The sequence below is a fragment of the Carassius auratus genome, chromosome 41 (genome assembly GCF_003368295.1).
Source record: "Carassius auratus strain Wakin chromosome 41, ASM336829v1, whole genome shotgun sequence".
Classification (NCBI taxonomy): domain Eukaryota; kingdom Metazoa; phylum Chordata; class Actinopteri; order Cypriniformes; family Cyprinidae; genus Carassius; species Carassius auratus.
This window is the reverse complement of record NC_039283.1, coordinates 13955992-13979394: the sequence shown is the minus strand read 5'-3', so window position 1 is coordinate 13979394 and position 23403 is coordinate 13955992. Positions and strand designations below refer to the sequence as shown.

Below are 23403 nucleotides of genomic sequence, written 5' to 3'. Positions count from 1 at the left end.
GTGCTAAGCTAAGCTAACGCCGACCCAGTCAAACTAAAACAATGCATGCACTGACACAAAAATGCATTTGCCCACCTATCTAAATGTAGGAAATAATGTGAATAAGCCCTATTTAAAAAAACGGTGGAGTGTTCCTTTAATATAATGTTTTACATTAGCAATACATAACAACAGTTATCTACTACTGCATCATTGCATAAACCAACCGTTAAACCAACCAAACTGCTTTAAGTATATTCAGTGTTAAATTTCGTGAAGCATACAGAACTCACTGAAGTTGCTCACATGGAATAATATGTGCCCATTTATTTATTTAAGAATTATATAGGGGAGGGATTTAACTTTGCAGCCTGTATGATATCTATTTGTTATTTTCAGATAAATGCACCTTTGGTTGTAATGGCGACTGACACCACTGGATTGATGCTGGCAGGTCACGTGATAATGACAACTTGGTGAAAGTAGGACTAAGTTATACATCAGTGGCCATCACACACAGCCAGGTCACGCTACTGCAACCAAAGGAATGATGTCATGTTCTCTTTTATTGCTTTTTATGTAAGATAAGGATTATACGAATGAATAAATAACAAAAAGCCAAATGTATTTCCTTGGATGCAGTTGTTTATCACTTGTGTTTACAGATGAACTGGATTTTTTTTGTACGATTCTACTGCCATGTTTCACTACAAAACTGTCTGTTGGCATGATGCTGTAACTGGTCCGTCGTTCTACCTCTCTCCTTCTCCTCTTCCTCTCTCTTTCCCTTCGTATGTTATTATCGGTCTGTTACTCAAACCCTGTGTTGTCTCCTCTTGGTCTAAGAATCGTATTCAGAAGTAATGGATCACACTATTGTGATCAAATTTGTTTATGATATTGTTTAAATACATGGAGTCAATACAGGCACAAATCCAGTCGTTTGGGACTGACTGAGCTGTACGAGGTGTGATATAAGAAGTACGTATATCTATGCATGCTATACTGAAGGTTTTAAATGGTTCTTCCAATGTGCTCTTCCTCTTCCTCCACCGGACTCTCTTTCTTACCCAACTCTTTTTTGTCCTGCACGAACAAAACAACTCCCTGACCTTCAAGAATATTGCTATTCCTTTATTTTTCCCAAAATAATGACGAATAAATGAAGCAAACAAATCATTATTGCGCACTTTGTGTATTTTTAAGACGTGGCAAAAAGTCTGCATGCTCTTCAGACCATTAAAACAGATAAGAATTCAGCAGATATTCATCAATAGTTCAAATAATCAAACAAAGATTTAATGGTAATGACTTTGTATCTTAAATTATGAAGTAAACAAATCAGCTTCGTAATGAATGTCTAGTGATTAAATGAATATAGCTTACCAGATTCAGCACAAGATCATTCAACATTACTTGTGGCAACACAATCATTTCACTGCTTATATATAAAAAAGCAAAAATCTAGATTACAGTGAGGTACTTTCAGTGGAAGTGAACGGGGCCAATACTTTAATGTTAAAATACACAATGTTTCAACATTATAGCCTCAAGGCATAAAGAAAATGTTAATGTGAACATGGTTTTAGTGTGAATAAAATCACAGCTTTGTTACCATGACAATGTGATGCTACAAACACAAACCCTAAAATGAAAATAACGATTATGATTTTAAAAGCTTTTTTTTTTTTTTTTTTAAAGAATTAATGTTAGTGCTTTTATAAAATTGTAAGCTTCACATTTCTTCTTTAAATCTAAAATCTGGCCCATGTTTCACTGAACATCGATTTTTGCTTCTTTAAATAAAACAAAGGACACTTTTTTGTTGTTGTTCTAATCAATATTGTAACAAAAGTTTTATTTTTATTTTTTTTTATTTTAGTTTTAATTTACTAAGAAAATAAGGTTCATTGTTAGTCTACGTTAGCTCAGGTCCATGAAATAACATAAATAGATACAACTTTTGAATTTAACAATATATTAGCAAATGTTGCAATTAACATTAATTAAGATTAATTCATATTTTAGAGGCATTTTTCATTGTTAGTTTACGTTAACAAATGGAACCTAATTGTAAAATGTAATAAAAAATACTGAGTTCTGGAACTTTGACTTAAAGGGATAGTTCACCCAAAAAAATGTATTACCCCATGATTTACTCACCCTCAAGCCATCCTAGGTGTATATGAATTTGTTCTTTCAGATGAATAATTCGGAGCTATATTAAAAAATGTCCTGGCTCTTCCAAACTTTATAATGGCAGTAAATGGTGGACCAGATTTTAAAGCAAAACAAAGTCCATCCATCCATCATATATCCCTTTAAATTTATTTTACGTTTTTAATATTTTTTTCTGTATTATTTCAGCTTTATTTCAATTACCAAACTTATTATAGCTAGCATTAACACCGAATTAAATGTAACTTGTATACTGAACCTGAAATACTGCTTTAAATTTCATATCTATACAGTAAAAAAGTTTAATCAGGGAACCAAAAATGTCACAAAAATGAAGTGTGACTAAATTAACCTGACTACATTAGGTTACACTAAGACAAGGGTCAGATCAGATGCAAATAGCTTGTTAAGGAAACAAAATCATTTTTACATTGATATAATATCAGGTCCAGCAGACAAACACAGGGGTCGAGTAGCAAAGAGAGAGAAGACATTCAGTGAGATGTGTCAGACCGACTGTCTGTATGTACAAATGTATAGACAAAAAAAAAAAAAAAAAAACGCAAGTGAAAACACATCTAGAAAGAAAGAGTATAGAGTCCTGTTTCCGGAGAGTAGAGAATCAACCAACAAGTCTTGTGCAAGTGGCTCGTGCTGGGCTCAAAGGCACCACCGTAATATGGTTTGCCTCCCCCTGGAGGGCTGAATTTAAGAAAATTACAAACAATAGACCTATAAATGCTCCTCATCACTCTCTCTATCAGCATCCGTTTCTCCTTCGGGCACAGAATGAAGAGAGGAGAGAGGGACTGTGGAAGGGGAAGGGGAAGGCAGATGCTCCTGAGAGGTACTTCTGCTGCTGCTATCACACTCTTTGACGTCTGTCTGGATACAACTATCAGCAGACTCGTCTTGACTTTCTCTTTTCACTCCCTCACTCCACAGCTCTCTGTCCCTTGTGGGAGAGGACGGGACAGAAGGGGAATGAGAAGGCTTTTTGGCCTTGCGTCTGGCGTCTCTGAAACTGGCCAGAGGAGGACGAAGTCGCACTCCGCTACGAGTCGAACCCTCGATTGCTTTCTGGAGCTGGAAGAGAGAAGCACAATGATTTACTCTCACACACTCGCATATGACTGAAAGTGTGCAGGAATGCATGTAGACAAGAGATGCTAAATCATCTTTACCTCTTTTAGTGCGACCACCCCGACCAGTTTACCAATGCTAGTTACATACGCATGACTGAGACCCAGGAGAGAGAACAGGGTGTGAGTCTGAAACAAACAAGCAATGTTTCTTTTATGTATGTGTGTGTATATATTAGGGCTGTCAAAAAAAAAAAAAAAGGATATTTAATTAATTAGTTAAGGGGAAAAAAAATGATGCGTTAAAATTGTTAGTGCATTTAACATAAAAGCCCTGCCACAGACCCATGTAGGTTATCTTACATTTCATAGAGTTGATAAGTGATAAACGATGTATGATGTAGCGATGTTTTGAAGATATCGTGGCAATAATGACCCTCATATTTATATTATGGTGTTTCATTTCTGAGTGAATGTGCATTTTGAACTTATCGGGTGAACCGATGATTCTAGGTTCCTTCATAAAGAGAGTCATTCACCCCATTACTGAATAAATCACCTGTTTGAAGGAATCGAACAAATGAATGGCATTTACTGCCACCAACTGGCAGTTTTAGTGTCTTATTTCAAGCATCAAAATAAGATAAATAAAAAATAAATAATTTTAATAAACAGATTATAAAATGTTTTTTTTATTAAAGAATAATGTCATATTTACATATTAGTAAAATATCAATATCCATTTAAAACCCATTAATCTCTTGCCATTATTTATGCAATTGTAATTGCAGTCTAAATGCATTCATGCCACCTCTGATCTGCAAAACACAGTTTGTAAATATAAATGAAATGTGTGTGTGTGTGTGTGTGTGTGTGTGTGTGTGTGTGTGTGTGTGTGTGTGTGTGTGTGTGTGTGTGTGTGTGTGTGTGACCTTGCCTGGACCACAAAATCAGTCATAAGGGTCAGATTTACAAAAGTGAGATTTATACACTATCTAAAAGCTGAATAAATAAGCTCTCCACTGATGTATGGTTTGTAAGGATATGACAGTATTTGGCTGAGATGATTTTAACCCATTCAATGTATTTTTGGCTACTGCAAAAAATATACCCCCACGATTTAAGATTTTAAGTTTTGTGGTCAAGGGTTATATTAACATATAAACACCTGAATGCAGGATATGATGGTGCTGTTTTTATTGAAAAACACATTTCCCCGAGGGCAAAATCTAAATCATGATTCACTTGGAAAGTCATAAATCCTCAGTATAATACACAGTATCTTATATGTGATCTCAGTCGGATTGTGGATTACCTTATGCAAAGATGTTCTCTCCACCAGCTGAAAAGGTGAGGGGTCAACACGGATCTGATCAATGTCAATCGGCTTTTCCAGCTCTTCCTCTTCCCAGGCTTTGATCTGAACACCCCAATACGAGAGAATCAGCTCACAGACAGCTTTGGGTCTGACATGCTAACTGTAGCCATCTGTCTGAATGCAGTGGAAATAAATCAGTTCATCACCCTACCTCTTCAGGAGTCATGTTATCAACTACAGGAGGAGCTGCAGGGCTCTACAGAGACAGGAATGAGAGGGAGACAGAGGGTCAGAAGTAGTGCATGAATGTTTGGAGGATAACATCATATTGCGCTAAAAATAACCCTGTAACTTTTTTATCCTGTTTTGCGACTCCACCTGCCCTGCACAGCGTGTTTGACGCCACCTGCTGATGTGAGCTGATAACTGAAATTGTAATCTCATGGACTGGAAAGTGAAAAGACTAAATGTGTCACAACCAGCTTTTAAAACACTTTTCTCATTTCTCTCGATCTTAAGTTAAAATATGCCAGCTTCAACAATAAACTGTTAAATATATTAAATAGAAAAACAGAATCAAGAGTTAAAGGGTAGTTCACCCAAATAGCAAAATTATGTCATTAATAACTTACCCTCATGCTGTTCCAAATCCGTAAGACCTCTGTTTATCTTTGGAACACAGTTTAAGATATTTTAGATTTAGTCCGATAGCTCTCAGTCCCTCCATTGAAGCTGTGTGTACGGTATACTTTCCATGTCCAGAAAGGTAAGAAAAACATTATCAAATTAGTCCATGTGACATCAGAGGGTCAGTTAGAATTTTTTGAAGCATCGAAAATACATTTTGGTCCAAAAATAGAAAAAACTGCGACTTTATTCAGCATTGTCTTCTCTTCTGTGTCTGTTGTGAGAGAGTTCAAAACAAAGCAGTTTGTCATATCCGGTCCGGTTTGCGAACGAATCATTCGATGTAACCGGATCTTTTTGAAACAGTTCACCAAATCGAACTGAATCGTTTTAAACGGTTCGCGTCTCCAATACGCATTAATCCACAAATGACTTAAGCTGTTAACTTTTTTAATGTGGCTGACACTCCCTCTGAGTTAAAACAAACCAATATCCCGGAGTAATTCATTTACTCAAACAGTACACTGACTGAACTGCTGTGAAGAGAGAACTGAAGATGAACACCGAGCTGAGCCAGATAACGAACAATAGACTGACTCATTCACGAGTCAAGAACCGTTTCTGCCAGACGCGTCCGATTCATGAACCGAGGAGCTGATGATACTGCGCATGTGTAATTCAGTGTGAAGCAGACTGACACACAGAGCGTCTGAACTGAACTGATTCTTTTGGTGATTGATTCTGAACTGATTCTGTGCTAGTGTTATGAGCGCGGGTAAACCGAAGGCTTGAATGAAGGGCAATCATCGCAAATGACGCCATTATGTTGAGTGCAAAAGAACCAGTGAACCGTTTTCTTCAACCGGTTTATTGAATCGTACTGTCCGAAAAAAAACAGTTCACGTGAAAGAACCAAACTTCCCATTACTACAGGTGATCCGAAAACCGATGCAACCGGTTCTTGACTCGAGAACGAGTCAATCTTTTGTTCGTCATCTGGCTCGGCTCGGTGTTCATCTTCAGTTTTTGCTATTTTTGGACCAAAATGTTTTGATGCTTCAAAAAATTCTAACTGACCCTCTGATGTCACATGGACTACTTTGATTTTACCTTTCTGGACATGGCCAGTATACCGTACACGCAGCTTCAATGGAGGGACTGAGAGCTCTCAGACTAAATCTAAAATATCTTAAACTGTGTTCCAAAACACAGTTCAAAGTATGCTTCAGACACGGGTCACGACGAGGTGTTCCCCATAGTGTTCCCTTCAGAGGACGCAGTGTCTCGTTCCCTTTCAGGGAACCATGGTTACATTTTACTTTGTCTGGGCAAAGATATATCCAAACTCCTGCCATAACCATTTACCGTGTACCCAATAAACTTGCTGGTCCATTATGGTACACAAAAGTTCATTTGTTTTTACAAAATGAGGGATATGAGATAATTAAAAGCATGCCATAGATGATTTCCTAGTTTAAACTCATACATGTTAACTCCACTCATGGTTCAAAAAACACACCTCTGGTTCAGTCTGCCCTGATGAGGAAGACGAGGAGAAAAGACGATGAAGCTTCCTCCTCATGGACTGCAGGGCACCTGTTATGATTTGAAGAAAACCGGTTCAATTTAAACAAGCCAACTTTGATATCAGAAACTTCCACTGGTCAACATTTAGCTGGAATGAATGAGATTGAATTGGTTTTGTGAGTACATTCTAACACGAGCTCTATATGCTGAATTGGTGTAGAGGTGGATACTGATCAGCTAGAACCTTTAAGATCAACAATACATATAAACCTACCAGATGTGGTGTGATTAGTGGATATGTCTGTGGTTTTGGTGGATCCCAGTGGGCCGTTACACTCTTCAGAGACTCTGTTACCCTGTTAATCATTTTAGCAAAAGTATAAGATTAGTACACTCAAATAATTTGCTTGATTTTCAGAAAAGAACATATATTTGGCATATAGCTCTGCTTATTGATGTCAGATCAGAGAACTTAAAATCTGCCTCTGAGCAAAACAAAAAGAGAACAAAGATGTTCTCTTAGGGGGTTTTCTGTGTGATAAAACTAGCGGAGATCCTTGCACCTCGTCTCCATTCTCCTCTCCAACCTCCTCATCCACAAAGGCGAAGGACTCCCAGTTGACCTGTGACCCCGGGCTGGAAACGCCCTCACCTTGGTTATAAACCCGCCTCTCGGCTGAGAGACACCAGTCCAAGGCGGCCTGAAGTTCACATCTCTCAATGGAGCCCAACAGAATCATTGACTCTGAGCATGGGAAAATAATTGACTTTTTTGACATTTTTGCCAAAAGATTCATAACACATCTACATGTTAGACAATCCTAAAAAGCATATATTCAGTAGCTTTTAATATTTAACAAAATTTCGAACCATATTTAACCAGAAATACCATGCTGGTTGACCAGCTTAACCAGTTTTATTTTGCTTGTGAATTTATATCTCATAATTGCAATTTTGTGTCCCAAAATTGCAATTTTATTCCTCACAATGTGACTTTCTATCTAACAATTGCTTTTGATATTGTATTCTTTGATGAAAATGGGCTTCTGTATTTTCCAGTGTGACTTTATATCTCATTGTTGCATAATTGTGTCTTTATTTCTCTCAATTGTATATCTGTATAAAATGTGAGATGTATAAAATCTGTATAAAATGTGAGATGTCACTGTATATCTCACAATTTGACTTTACTAGAAACTAAGTCAAGCATCTTAAATAAGAAATTCACACCAGTTTAAACTAGTCTTTCCAACAGGAAATATAATCTGCAATATGACTACAAAGTGGTATTTTCACCTAACACAGACCTTTGGAGTCGACGAGTGGGATGGTTTTGAGAGACGTGGACTCCAGGAGATCGTTCAGCTCTCTGTAAGTGGACTGAGGTGACAGAAACCTGATTTTCTTCACCATGATGTCCTCCACAAAGATATTATATTTACTGACATGCAGAGAAAGAGAGAGACAGATATTTTTATGCTAATATAGTTTTTCCGAATTTTTTTCATTTCAAAACCATCAAATAAACCTCTAAAGAGATTATACTGTACGAAGAGGAAAAGAGGTCAAAGATACTATCAGCAATTCACATCCATATCGCATCTAAGAATACACCAGTCTCTAGAGATCTGGTAGTGGTACCTGATGTGGCCAATGCTGAGCTCTGGAAGATAGGGCAGCTTTTTGACCTGAATGATGGAGTCATAAAGAGAAGGCTGTAGACCCTGTGCCACCATGTTGGCGAGAATCACGGCCACCATCATGGGTAGGATGTGCGAGATTTGACCCGTCAGTTCAAAACAGATGACTGCTGTTGAAACTGTGTGTGTGACTGCTCCTGTCATAGCTGCTGCCCCTACACACACACACACAGAGAGAGAGAAGCAGGGGTCAGATGCAGAACATTTGAAAGGGGAAGCATACAAGAAGTATAAATCTGCTACTTTAAGAGTAAAACTGGATTTTATGGGTGTGAAGGGTTGGCTGGAAGGGGAATGTATGCAGACCTATCACTGCATAGCCTCCAGGCAGGATTTGGTACACGATCCCATCAAACAGAATTCCATTCGGAAACAGGGTGGCCATAATCTCACCCACCAAACGGCCAAATGCTGCTCCTGCTTGTTTCAGAAACATTATCATATTATCTCAATTAAAAATACAAACCCAATTCCAAAAAGGTTGGGACACTGTACAAATTGTGAGTAAAAAAAAGAATGGAATAATTTACAAACCTCATAAACTTATATTTTATTCATAACAGAATATAGATAACATATCAAATGTTGAAAGTGAGACATATTGTAATGTCATGGCAAATATTGTCTCATTTTGGATTTCATGAGATCTACACATTCCAAAAAAGTTGGGACAGGTAGCAATAAGAGGCCGGGAAAGTTAAATGTACATATAAGGAACAGCTGGAGGACCAATTTGCAACTTATCAGGTCAATTGGCAACATGATTGGGTATAAAAAGAGCCTCTCAGAGTGGCAGTGTCTCTCCGAAGTCAAGATGGGCAGAGGATCACCAATTCCCCTAATGCTGCGGCGAAAAATAGTGGAGCAATATCAGAAAGGAGTTTCTCAGAGAAAAATTGCAAAGATTTTGAAGTTATCATCATCTAAAGTGAATGATATCATCCAAAGAAACAGTGAATCTGGAACAATCTTTGTGCGTAAGGGTCAAGGCTGGAAAACCATACTGGATGCCCATGATCTTCAGGCCCTTAGACACAGGCACTGAATCACATACAGGAATGCTACTGTAATGGAAATCACAACATGGGCTCAGGAATACTTCCAGAAAACATTGTCGGTGAACACAATCCACCGTGCCATTCGCCGTTGCCGGCTAAAACTCTGTAGGTCAAAAAAGAAGCCATATCTAAACATGATCCAGAAGCGCAGGTGTTTTCTCTGGGCCAGGACTCATTTACAATGTACTGTTGCAAAGTGGAAAACTTGGTTCTGTGGTCAGACGAATCAAAATTTGAAGTTCTTTTTGTAAAACTGGGACACCATGTCATCTGGACTAAAGAGGACAAGGACAACCCAAGTTGTTATCAGCACTCAGTTCAGAAGCCTGCATCTCTGATGGTATGGGGTTTCATGAGTGTGTGTGGCACGGGCAGCTTACACATCTGGAAAGGTACCATCAATGCTGAAAGGTATATCCAGGTTCTAGAACAACATATGCTCCCATCCAGACGTCGTCTCTTTCAGAGAAGACCTTGCATTTTCCATCATGACAATGCCAGACCACATACTGCATCAATTACAACATCATAGCTGCGTAGAAGAAGGATCCGGGTACTGAAATGTCCAGCCTGCAGTCCAGATCTTTCACCCATAGAAAACATCTGGCGCATCATGAAGAAGAAGATGTGACAAAGACCTAAGACAGTTGAGCAACTAGAAGCCTGTATTAGACAAGAATGAGACAACATTCCTATTCCTAAACTTGTCTCCTCAGTCCTCAGACGTTTGCAGACTGTTATAAAGAGAAGAGAGGATGCCACACAGTGGTGAACATGGCATTGTCCCACTCTGTTTTGAGATGTGTTGATGCCATAAAAATAAAAAACTATATATATATATATACACACATATCTCATTATGCAATTTTTAGGCTTATTTGCTATGCAAATTCATAAGGCCTTTAAATGAACATGATCAAAACGTTGCTGAAAAACCTGTTGTACACAATCTTTCACATGCCTTTTGTTGTCTGATCGATCGTTTTTACTGTTTTAGCAATTGAAAGCTTTTAGTGTAGCTTTAAGTATCAATCTAAAAAGGGTCCACATCTTTTTTATGTGAAATCTTTAAATATTTTCATGAAATAAATGTAGAATATATTTTATATTGCTAGTGATATTTTAAGATAAAGACTTGTAACTTTTTTACTTGATTGAACCTTGGTTTACTTGATTATCCACACATCATTTTCTAGAAAAAAAAATCACAAAGTTACTATCAAATAACTTTTAATATAAGCTTTTATAAACATATAAGCTTTTGGGGAATCTCACTCATCATTGTATTGCTTTGAATTATGTTAAGCCCCCACAATAAAAAAATAAAAATAAAATTACATAGCTTTACTCATAAAACTAAGCATTTAAATATAATCTTACTAATTTACATATGCATGATATTTATATGCATATATGTAAGCAGTCTGCTATACTGTTATAAAGATATGATTTACATTACAAGCTATCAGAACTGCATCTTACTGTCAAGATTGGATCTGTTTTGTCATGTGTTTCAGTTCCTGTTTTGCCTTATTTGGTCTGTTTCCTGTCATTGTTTAGTCTGATTATTAGTTGATTCCATACACCTGTGTTTCCCCTATTATCCTGCCTTTATAACCCTAGTCCTTTCAGTTCAGTTTTGTCGGGTCTACCAGTAACAATTTCCATTTGTGTCTTCCTCCTGTTCTCCCTGTTGGGTTTACTCCTGTGTTGGATTAATAAAGACTGTTTAGATTCTCTTTGGCTCCGTGTTCTTCTGGCAGCATAGTGTGACACTTACCTTTGGCAAAATAAATATCAGCAACTGCACTAAATTGCAAATTTTTGCTCAGTTTTGATCTTCTGACTAAAAGATCAAGTTATGTGAGAATTGTTTTATTATTTCACATGTCAAGCTTCACAGGATTAATATTATACTAGCCATACCAACTAAATATTTGATAGCACATAAAAGCGTACAGTGATTTATTTAAGTTGCATCAGAACTTTGCATATATGGACACTGAGATATAAACAAAATTATTTGTCCAATTTAATATGCAAAATAAATAGCTAGGTCTCAGAAAGTTAAATGACATGCTAATCAAAAAGGAATGACTGACCCAATGTAAAAACCGGCATGAAAGCTCCAGAAGGGACTGGCATTGTAGTAGAGACCGCAGACATCCAGAACTGCGAACGGGAGACCAAAAGGAAATTACTCCGCATGGCGCATACATGATTCAATTTGGTTACAAAAGTCTTTCAACAACAAACCAGTACCTTCATGACGAAGAAGAGGAGAAGGATGACGAAGACGCTGACTTGTGGGTGGAGCCAGGCAGCAGAGCGACCCAATCCGGGAGGAGCCGGTGAATCCCAGATCTTTGTCCATGTGAAGTTATCAAACAGTGAATTAATGCACTCTCTTGGCATCAGCTGTGTGACAAAAGAAAAAACGATATCCCACATATTAAAAGACTTCCAAAGGACGCATTAATGACGTAGCAAAAAGTGAGAAAGTGAAAACCTATAATGTGTAAGAATTGGTGCGTAGGGATGTAATCTCACAAATTAAAGGTGCACTCAGTTTTTTTAAATGAAAAGAAATTTCAGGAAATATCAGTAATATGATAAATACTCACATGAGGTTAATAAAAATAAAAAGCTGCTTAATTTTACATCGAGCGGGTCACCCCCATTTGGGTGCCATCATGTTGAGGTCACATGACCAGACCTTTTAAAACAGGTCAAAAATTACTCATGATCACAGAGACCCACACATGACATACAGGCATAGATAATAATAATAATATTAATAATAATAATAATAATAATAAAGATAATAATAATACTATGTAGATAATAATACACAATAATAATGTTTAGTTTATAAAGCACTTATAAAGCCAGTTTATAAAGCACAACATAAAGATAAAAGCACATATAAACGAACAAGCCAAACAATATAACAAGCACAATGTACATACATAAACAGACACAACAACAACTAAATAAGTCAACTTCAAAGTGCCACCCCAAACACATCAATGGAAAAGTAAACAAAACAAAACAAACATGTTTTTTGTGAAGTTCAGCAAACACACTGTCAATGTAAAAACAGGAAAACCTGAGTGCACATTTAAAAGATTAGTTTCAAACCAAATAATTCAGTGTATGTTCAAAGGTTGTTTTTTTAAATTTGGCTCTTGCAAAAAAAAAAAAAAAAAAAAAAAAAAAACGCTTCTGAATTGGTTAAGTCTGAGTAACACTGCTCTGTGGAAGTCTACTTAAAACGCAATAATATATCCAAGCAAATACACACCTCTCCAGCCATGAACTGGCCGAAGCCCGGAGGAAATGTGAAGGAGGCTATAATTAGTGTCACAGCACCAGGGTAAATCAGCCGGCTACAACAAACAAACAAACAAACGGACAGGTGTAATGCTGTATTATCATGAAATTTTGATGTTAATAATATCACAGTCAATGTCATATGCAATACAAGTAAAACAATAGAATAATACATTAATTTAAAGCTAAAATTGTTTTATGAAAAGAGTTTATTCATATGTAAATTGTGACTTGCTGTTTTGTGAGGAAGCGTGTAAGAGCCGTCGGTCTCCTCATGATCAAAACAACTTGTCTGTTCAGATAGACAAAGAATGCCCCTAGAAACCCACATGAGATCCTACAAACACACAAACACAAATTTAGAAACATCAGCTAGATATCAAGAATTGTGAAATCTATTTGAAGATACAATATTTGATGGGGCAGTTGTGGTCTAATGGCTAGAGAGTTGGACTTGTAACCCAAATGTTGCGGGTTCGAGTCTCTGTACCTCTGTACACCATACTTGGCTACACGTCACATCACTTTCACTTTATATATACAGCTACATTTATGGTAAACAATCTTTTTTAGGTTCATATACACGTAATTAATCAATAACTGTACATGTACATACATAGACACACACTAACCCACACACCCAATTATTGCAAAAGCTGGCAGTTCCTGCAGGTCAAAGGGGAAGTCCATACGAAAGTTTGTACGAAACAGTGCTGTTATCGTAACTGTGGGAAAAAACAAACATGTTTTAGTCATATTTAAATGTTGTGTGTCAACAATGGTGTCTGTTTAGTGAAAGAAACATTATTATAAGGATTGAAGCAATGGAGTGAATGATTCAGTGACTCACTCATCTACTGCCGTAACAATTTAATCTACAAAATAAGTCACTGAAAAATACACACCACTAAACAGACTGAAAGCCTGTCTTAAACATGCAAACACACACAAGCAGACTGACAAAAAGAGTGAAAAGTCTCATTGTTGTTGAACTGAACATCAGCACTTCTGGAACATTGCTCAGCTGATTAAAACTGATGACATGAAATGTTGTATAATGTATTTCATTTATAGAGATCAGTGAGCAGTGGACAACTTAACATCTAGTATGAAATTAATTTATTATTCGTTTATCTTATCTGCTTGTGTGTGTGTGTCTCTCACCAGAATCTTTGTTCCACACTGACAGTACTCGGAATATGAAGGCACTGAACGTGGCAGCAAAATATCCTCTCCAGTAATTCCTCACTGCAAAGTATGTCGACGTGACCTCAATGCTGAACAACACACCTGAGAGATAGAGCAAGAATAGTAATAGATAAAAAAAAAAGTTAAATAAAAGCTGAGAAAGCAATTTAGAAACAGAACGTGGAATAGTACTAACAAAGACAAATTATAATAGATAAAAAAAGATTAATAATTAAAAATATATTAAAATAGATTATTAATAAATAATGTAAAAATAAAAATAAAAAATAGCAAAAATAATGACTTTTCAAACAGTCTTCCCCAAAGACTCTCCCCATCTGCTATTGGTCAGTCATACAGATAGCCCCGCCCCAAACTCACTCCATTGGTTGAGACAGCATTACTGTGTCGGGCTGGTTAAGAGGCACAAACAATCCACCACAGTCAAGGAAAGCAACACATTTGGCTTCCAGAAGTAAAAATCTCAATAATTTTCTTTCAGTTGTTTTATAATCTTAATTTATAAACCTCTAAATACAAACCTATTCTGCACTATGACCACCATCTTGAAATCAATTGATTTACCCTTTGTTTTAATAATGATATTGTCATTCACGATGCTTCATTTGATTGTAGTTAGTTAGTTTGGTTAATAACTTATAGCTTGTTAACAAAGTTTTTTTTTATACCTATGGCAAAAATACTTCTGGAACTAAGGCCACTGAAAAAGTGTACTCTAAAATAATGATAATTTAATAATAAGAGTAGCATTAATGCTAAAGTGTTTACACTTACACTCAAATCAACTGACCAATGGCTTATAGATATTTTCTGGATATTAAGCTTTTCAAAAGTATTTTATCACCAAAAAAAAAAATCATACTTCATTAAATAATTAAATTATTTTAAAAGAATTTACATTCAGACACAAAAACTTTGTGTAATAAACACGCACTCTCTTAAAGTACTTCTAATGTTCTGGCATGCTCTTTAACATGCTCTCCTCTGAGAGAACACACTGTTTAAAATACATAAAGCATGCACAGCATATGAATTTATAACACACGGGGTGCTTTTAACTATGAAGTGTTGACAAGGTTAATTATTCAGCAGGCACCAAGCTGAAAAAGAAGGATGAGGAACTGAAAACTACGGGGACAGAAAGAATGAGAGATTTTTACCTCCAAGGGGAGTCCCAAAACAGCAGCCCACCCCAACAGCACATCCTACTGTCAGTATGTCTGTGTAACCATAGGGGTTCTACTGACACCGAGACAGAAGAGAGAGAGAGAGAGAGAGAGAGGGAGTATGAGGTGAAGGCAGAAAGGAGAACAAGGGTGTTAGAGGGGAGGGAGATGAAGGGATGTATAGAGAAGAATAGATTAGGAATGTCAGCGGGTACAATGCATGGGAGGGACAGAGAAGAATAAAAAAAGAGTAAAGCCGAATGGAGGGAGAAATAAAGGGAATGATGGATAAAGAGAAGCAAAAGGAAAAACAAAAGGATTATGTGAATACACAATCGTGTGGCAAAGCAAAGATTTACACACATACCAACTAATCATAAACACACTAAAAAAGAGAAAGCAGATTTGAAGGACAACATCATGTTGTAAAGTACAGTGTAGAGTGCGTATACATGATACACTGCAATGCATGCTGGGTAAAAGTGGGCGTGACTTGCCTCCCACTGGGGCGGCGAAACAGGTGGCCACACCCACCGCACAGGCACACACCATCAGATCCTGAACATGGGCACTATTCTGGGTCATTTGGATGAGGTTAAAATAACTGCATCAGGACACACATTCAAGACACATGCCAAAAAATACCATCACTATTAATACAGACGGACGAAAATAATGAGGTGTTAGGGGAGAGACAATGAGACGGGGGTAAAAACAGTATACAGGGAATGAGAGGAGAGAAATATGCAATTAGTATGACAGGCATATATTTAAATTCATAAACATTAGACACTCACACAAATTGTAATATTAAACTGAGTATAACATTCAAAAGCTCATCATAAGTTCATCATAATCGTTAAATGCTGATCAGAGACAGGTTTTGGCATCAGTCTACTCATAAACTAACTTGTGATGGCTGTTGTGTGGAGTGGGAATTTATAAGCCAATGAGAGGAAACTTGATCCTAGATCAGCAGCTCCTGAAGAGTTATTCACACGCTCGTGCCACACACACACACACACACACACTAACACAGACGAACAAGCTCACAGGGACTGGTTTTTACCTCATACACACCGGTGAAGATGGACATGACCCTGCTCAGCACTGCTGCACATATGCTGGCAATATGCACAAAAGGACCCTGAGGATGTAATGGAGAATATTAATCAATAAACTGCAGCAGATGAATAATGTACTGTATCTATGAGGAGAGTTTATGTAAGAAAATGTATTCCTTTGAACCCAACAAAGACCCGCCACCAGTAAGCAAATACTGAACTGAACTAAATGTAAAATGATCTATATATTTCAATAAAATATTGTACATTCATACGTAAATATTTTCAATGATAAAGTAGCAGAGGTCTACCTCCTTCCCGATGGGCATACCACTGCCCAGCCCAGCCGTAAGACCGATGACTTTAGCCACAAATGCCTTGAGCGTCAGATACTCCTTTAACACCACTCCTCTGAGAATGGTCTTGAGCTCAGGGATCCCAGAGCCTGAGGGACAGAGAAAAGATTTTCAAGAGAGACGGAGCAATACGTATGAAATTAATCCATAAAAGAAGAAAGAAGACTGGTGTGTTTCCTCTAGTCTGACGTGAAGCACATGAGAAAGCTATCAAAACAACTGTGGCGTGCAGAGGTGAGAGAAAGGAAGAGAAAACAAGGCTGTGATGATCACATCTTGAAAAGAGGGCAGGAAGATTTGAAGTGTTGTGGGTGGTTAAGGTGGATTGAGGACAAAAACTAGACAAAAATTAAATATATGCAGCATAATAGTGGAGTACTGATGATAGAACAGAGGGACACAAAAATGATTTGTGACATTGTGCGCAGAGAACCAAAATAGAGGTGTAAATGCAAGGGTAAAGAACGGAAGACAAACAGAAATAATACAAGGTAATAAAAGCGGGAATTAGAGGATGATGAGATTAACAAACCAATAGCTTGTGGAGAGACCAGGTGGCAGAAGAAGGATGCAAACACGATGAGAATGATGGGATACGAGACCCAGGCCAGATACTGCAGAGTCACATTCCCCTTCAGCTCTCCATACATCCACTTATATGCTGAGAGAGAGAGAGAAAAAAGACAGGTTTAAGAGAAGTTCTGCTGTAGGACACTGTGTATTTGATCACACTAAGGCAGTTCCCATAATAATTACGAATGAGGAAGAAAAATATTGAAGTGTTAAAAATGTTTTTTTTTTTTTTTTTTACCAATATTTTGTATCTGTTAGACAAGATATTCATTACTATAAATTCTTTCATTTCATTTAAACATATTGTACGATTTGAAGCCTGTAATGGTATTCATTCATTTCAGACAGATTTATTTCAGAATACGTTAATTGATGGACTGGAGTCAAGTTGATTACTGTGGCATTTTTATCAACAGTTTTAACGCTCACTCTGGCGGCACCCATTCGCTGAAGAGGATCCATGAGCAAGTGATGGAATTCTACATTTTTAAAAATCTGATGACGAATCAAACATCCACATCTGAGATGACCTGAGGTTGGGTACATTTCCAGCAAATTTTCATTTTGGGTGAACTATTTCTTTTCATAATGCTATATAATACACATTTGCATTATAACAGTATAATGCATTAAAACATGAAAACCTATGAAACAACAAGATATTGGGTGTTGATTAAATTTAACACATTATATATAAATAATTGTTACATTTAGGGTACAAATTTACACCCTTTGTTTTATGTGTATTACAGTATAAGGGATTGTGAATGCATTAGCAATGCATTTATTATTTCATTTTGGCATGACAATTGCCAAAAGAATACTCCTTGGGAGATAACTATATCTCTGTTCCCAGTATGAGTAATTGGCTCTCTGAGGTGGTGTTCTCCCTTCAGCTTTTCTCAGAACTGGCAGACGCATTAATCAGAGACGCTCAAAGCAAGTTGGCCAGTGATGACCTTTAATTTGGGCCATCATGCCATATTACAAGTGAGGGCTTTTTTTTTTGAAAATCTAAGTAAATTTCATTAAAAGAAAACATTATTAAGGGATAATTCACCCTGAAATAAAAACTATATCATCATTTAGTCTTTTTCTTTCGTAAGTTGCACAAAAGAAATGTGTGAAGAATGTATGTAACCACCGGTAGCCACTGACTTCCATGTTAGAAAAGGTCACACTTTAGTTTGGGAACCAATTCTCACTATTACTATTTACTATGACTTTTGCCTCAATAAACTCTTAATTTGCTGCTTATTGATGGTTAGTAAAGGTAGTTTTTGTATTGAGTAGGATTAAGAATCTGGAATTGGTCACGCAGAATAATGTGTTTTATACAGTGGATATTGAAAATAATCACCCCCGTCTAAAATAATTACATTCAGTTTGTTTTTTGATCCTTTTTCCAACTTAATGAATCTGAATTATTATTATTAATATATATATATATATTTTTTTTGCTATATCTTTCACTTGAATGTTATAAGTTGCACTGAGTAAATGCAGCTGGATAAATCAAAAACTGTGTCCATCTTAATTTTAGGCTGCAAAATGTGATTATTTGAAAGGGGGTGATTCTATTCTATATACACTGTACTAATTAATAAACAACCAATATGCTCGTAATAATATGCATGCTAGTTAATAGTGAGAATTGATACCTAAACTAAAGTGTTACCATGGTACCATGGAAAAAAATACTATGGAAGACAATGGCTACCAGCAAATGTTTGGTTATACACATTCTTTAAAATATAGTTTTCAGCATTTAGCAGAAGAAAGAAACTCATACAGGTTTGAAACAACCTGAGGGTGAGTTAATTAAGCCAGAACTTTCATTTTTGGGTGAACTATACCTTTAATATTATATAGTTATATGTATGGTATATAACGACATTAATAGACAAGGTCTGTATTTGAATTCAGCTGTTTCATAAACAGAGGTAATTACTCTCCTTTTTATTTGTGATGCTATGTTTTTTGAAACATGACAAAATATCAGATTTACATTAAATTTGATAAAAAAAATTAAATACTATATTTGATAACTGTAATATTATGAAATTTTATTACAATTTGAAATAACTGTTTTACTGTATATTTTAAAATAATTTATTTTATTTTATTTATTTCTGTGTTGACAAAGCTGAAATGTAGAATCATTATTCCAGTCTCACATGATCCTTCTGAAATCCTTCTAATATTGTGATTTACTGCTGAAGAAACATTTCTAATTATTATCAGTGTTAAACATAAAATATTTTGAAACATTGTACATTTCGGTAACACTTTACAGTAAGGTTCATTTGTTGACATTAGTTCATTATTAGTACTTCTAGTAACACTTTACAGTAAGGTTTAGTAAGGTATTAGTTAACTACTAACAAAGTGTTATCATACTTCTAAAGCATTTATCTTAATGGTAATTTCAACATTAACTAACACATCATTAAAATCTAAAGTTAATATTATTGAATGGACCTGAGGTAACATGAACTAACAATGTTTTATTGAATTGTATATTGTATTAATTTATAACGTTAACAAAGGTTAATAAATACTATAACAAACAGACTGCTCAGTGTGAGTGCTACTCAATGCATTAACATTAACTAATGGGACCTTACTGTACTGTATGTTACCTATAGTTATAGTTATACCTAAATGTCACACAGTGCCCAGCAATAGACTTCAGCCACAATTACATCACAATACAGCAGAGCCTCTCAAACCTTTTTGCTTAAATATATATAGGCAATAGGTTTCCCCAAATAGGCACATACTGTACTGTTCTATACCTTGTAGGCTCTTGGCACTGGCATAATCCATGCTCCAGCTAACCAGAGCCATAGTGAGACCTAAAAGAACCAGAAAGATCCAGTCCTCGCCCAACTTTGTCACAATGTACCTCTGGATCCGGGCCAGGCAGTCTGCAATGCAAACATATTTTAATGGCTATTCACACTAGACATTGCATTTTATCCACACTTGGTAAACAAAATGGGTTTTCTTTAGTCAATCACCCTGGCATTTGGAATAGGGGCGTGGCTTCTTTATAGAGGTGGAGGGGCTTAAACCTGGAGTCATGGGCCCCACATCTAGGCTTGCATGATGTGCTCGACCGTGCCCTCTCCTGGTTGCCTCTGCATTGCCGGCATGTCTCTTCCATTGCCTTTCATTCAACACACTTGTGGCCTCCCGTCTGGCAATATTACCCAGCTGTTCCCGATATTCCCCATACAGCTGAAAAAAAAAAACAGAATGCAGGTTTCTGCATGGAACAGAAATGACCAAGACACCCACATTGATCAGCAGAGTGAAGGAAATCAATGGAAGGAAAATCTGTAGTGAACAAAGCAAATACAGTATGAGTAAAAAGCCATTCTCGATATGGATAACTGCAATTTAAAGGAGGAAAATACTTTTATTTCACAACTTTTGGAGTGCTCACTGGTTCAGTGTGATTGTGTGTACATACTTGTGGAGGTAGTAATGTGAAGTGAATCAATGTAACTGTGTGTGGTGGTGAGTTACAGTCATTTGTATATGTCAAAAAATTAAAAAAAATTAAATGTGCATGCAAAAATGTAAATGTTTTTGGTAGCTGTATACATGTTGAAAACAGAAAAAAATTACAGTACAGAACTCAATGAACCAAACCATTATCGTGTCATTCAGACATTATGTACGAGTCTTACCAATAAATTACATTTAATACATTGCATTATGAGCAGTGTTCTTCATTACTCAAAATGTAAATTTACTGTAGGTTTGTTTTCCAAATGCAGAGCCCAGAAACAATTTTTTTTTTTCTTTTGTGGAAGTCTATATTAAAGGTCGCATTCTTCGTGATCCCATGTTTCAAACTTTAGTTAGTGTGTAATGTTGTTGTTAGAGTATAAATAATATCTGTAAAATTCTAAAGCTCAAAGTTCAATGCCAAGTTAGATATTTTAACAGAATTCGCCTACAAAAAACGGACTACATCCCTCCCTAAAACAGTTTTTTGACTAACCTCCGCCCACATGAATACACAAAAAAAGGGGGCGTGGCCTTTGCGACGGAGAAGAGGAAGAGTTGTGTTTTCTTTGTCGCCTGTCGTCGAAACGCTGTTATTTTCATCTCGGAGTCCAATCACCTTTGTTTGTACTTGGAGATTAATGGTTACAATTTATGTTTAACTCGGTTCCCGAAAATTATAATCCATGTAAAACTATGTGCAGCACATTTTGCTGAGGACAGCGAGCTTACTCAATCTCAATCAGTTTAATGCTGGATTCACACAAAGATTATTCTTCTTGAAAGAAACATCTCATCAGTAAAAACGCTCCTGTGATTATAAGTACATCTCCAGCACGTGCGTTATTTTACTGTCTATGGTTCAGATTAGGATTGCCATGTTTTTAAAACAAATCCTGCCCACTTGCTTCTCAAAATTTGATTCCAGGAGGGCAGGGTGCGCGCAGCTGCTGTCGAATCACAACACAGGAACCGCTGGCACAATCAGAACTCATTACATATTTCTGAAGGAGGGATTTTATAAAACAAGGAAGTCATCAGCCCGTTTTTATGACAGTGATAACAACGGTATACAGAGAGGTTAATTGTGTGAAAAATACTGTGTTTGTTTACACACGAAACATGAACACGTTATATTGACACTGTAAACACAATTAAAGCTTTTAAAAAAGCCTGAAAAATGGGACCTTTAAATTACAGGCCAGAATTTATATCCGTTTTAATTTAACTAAGCTAAGTTATTCTCATTCACTTATAATTGACAATGTATTTATTTATTAATTCACGAACAATTAATATACAGTAGGCCAGTAGTCTGTAAAAAGGATTATTTACTAATGGTATGAAAAAAGGACAGTACATTAAATAAGCAGATACAAGTAACTGACTAAGTGAACACACACACACACATATATAATTTATACACACACATATGTATATATTTATGTATATGCTTTTGTGTACGCAAGTTATTGTCTGTAATTATGTGTAATATACATTGGCATATACAGTTACATATGATTATTAATGTTCATTACTGTTAATGACTTAATTATATTTAGAATTAATTTAGAATTTGAATGAAAGTGAACAAGAATGCTAAATTTTATGACACGCATTCAATATAGAGACGAATGCAAACCTACCTTGTGTAGCTGCAGTCTTGAACATACTGTATATTGGAGATTTTGCATTCTTCCACAGAGCATTTCACACTATGAGACATCCAGCTATACAACAACATTTATACACTACACTTTAATATTGGCTCATACACCCAAATACTCTTGATTGACCAATAATTTAACAAACACCCCGAGAGTGTCATGATACGCTACCATAAGGAACGAAGGACCCATGAATAAACAAAACTGTCATTTATTAAATCTAAAACACAGGGTAAATCCACAGAAAGGGAGGGAAGACACACATACACAACTAGAAGACCTGACAAAGGAGGAATGCACTGGAAATACATGACTTAACGAGACAATAACGAGGGACATTGGGAGGAACACAGTTAACTAATTAGACAAAACGAGACAGGAACACCATATATGGGCAGGAAACAAGGGAGAAACTGGGCACATGTGGAGGGAAAACACAACACAAAACAGTCTATAATCCTGTCTATAAGCACCCCCCTCCCTCCTGGAAAGCATGTCCCTCGCCGTGATAACTCCACTGAGAAAAGGGGCGGGTGCAGGACCGGGACATCAAAGGCCTCCAAGGTGGATCAGGGAGCTCAGGAAGCCATGGTGGAGCAGAGAGGAACAGGTGGAGGGAGACAACATGAACCAGATGGAGGAAGGAGCCAGGGAGTAGGGACTTGGAGCATATGGTGCCAGGTTGGACCCAGGCCACAGCCATGATGTTGGCCCACGGTAGAGCTGACGGATGGAGGAGCCATGGAGGTGAAAGGGCAGACGACTCCAGGGGGCCAATCCTGGCAGCGAAGAAGGTGGCGAAGAAGCCAGAGGCAGCAAGGGAGAGCCAATGAGCCAGGACGACGGGGATAATCCGGAGGACCGAAGCAGAGCAGATTATAGGGGCAAATGACACAGAGGCATGGATCTGAATGGCTGCGAAGGAGCTGGAGCCACAGAGGACTGAGGTGGAACCAAGGGGATGGAGAAGCCTGACAGAGCCAGAGGGATAAGGCAGAGCTGGAGGAGTGGAGTCCCGGGGCAACCGATGATCAATGACAGACCAAT

At 37.0% G+C, this 23403-nt stretch overlaps 1 protein-coding gene across 1 annotated transcript in view; it reads right to left on the bottom strand.

The window, feature by feature from the left end:
* Positions 1-140: 140 nt before the first annotated feature.
* The window catches only part of LOC113060140 (chloride channel protein 1-like), a 28658-nt gene continuing 5395 nt past the window's right edge, over positions 141-23403 (bottom strand). Inside the window, exons 2-23 of the mRNA XM_026228996.1 lie at positions 20194-20413; positions 19969-20100; positions 17130-17258; positions 16553-16686; positions 16247-16324; positions 15172-15250; positions 13967-14092; positions 13443-13527; positions 13038-13139; positions 12774-12858; positions 11732-11887; positions 11572-11641; positions 8718-8828; positions 8353-8566; positions 8019-8152; positions 7275-7456; positions 6986-7067; positions 6704-6780; positions 4769-4813; positions 4555-4659; positions 3342-3428; positions 141-3243 (exon numbers count right to left, since the gene is read on the bottom strand). Coding sequence (XP_026084781.1) covers positions 2890-3243; positions 3342-3428; positions 4555-4659; positions 4769-4813; positions 6704-6780; positions 6986-7067; positions 7275-7456; positions 8019-8152; positions 8353-8566; positions 8718-8828; positions 11572-11641; positions 11732-11887; positions 12774-12858; positions 13038-13139; positions 13443-13527; positions 13967-14092; positions 15172-15250; positions 16247-16324; positions 16553-16686; positions 17130-17258; positions 19969-20100; positions 20194-20413 — 2787 coding nt within the window. The 3' untranslated portion in view covers positions 141-2889. The remainder of the gene's footprint in view (positions 3244-3341; positions 3429-4554; positions 4660-4768; positions 4814-6703; positions 6781-6985; positions 7068-7274; positions 7457-8018; positions 8153-8352; positions 8567-8717; positions 8829-11571; positions 11642-11731; positions 11888-12773; positions 12859-13037; positions 13140-13442; positions 13528-13966; positions 14093-15171; positions 15251-16246; positions 16325-16552; positions 16687-17129; positions 17259-19968; positions 20101-20193; positions 20414-23403) is intronic.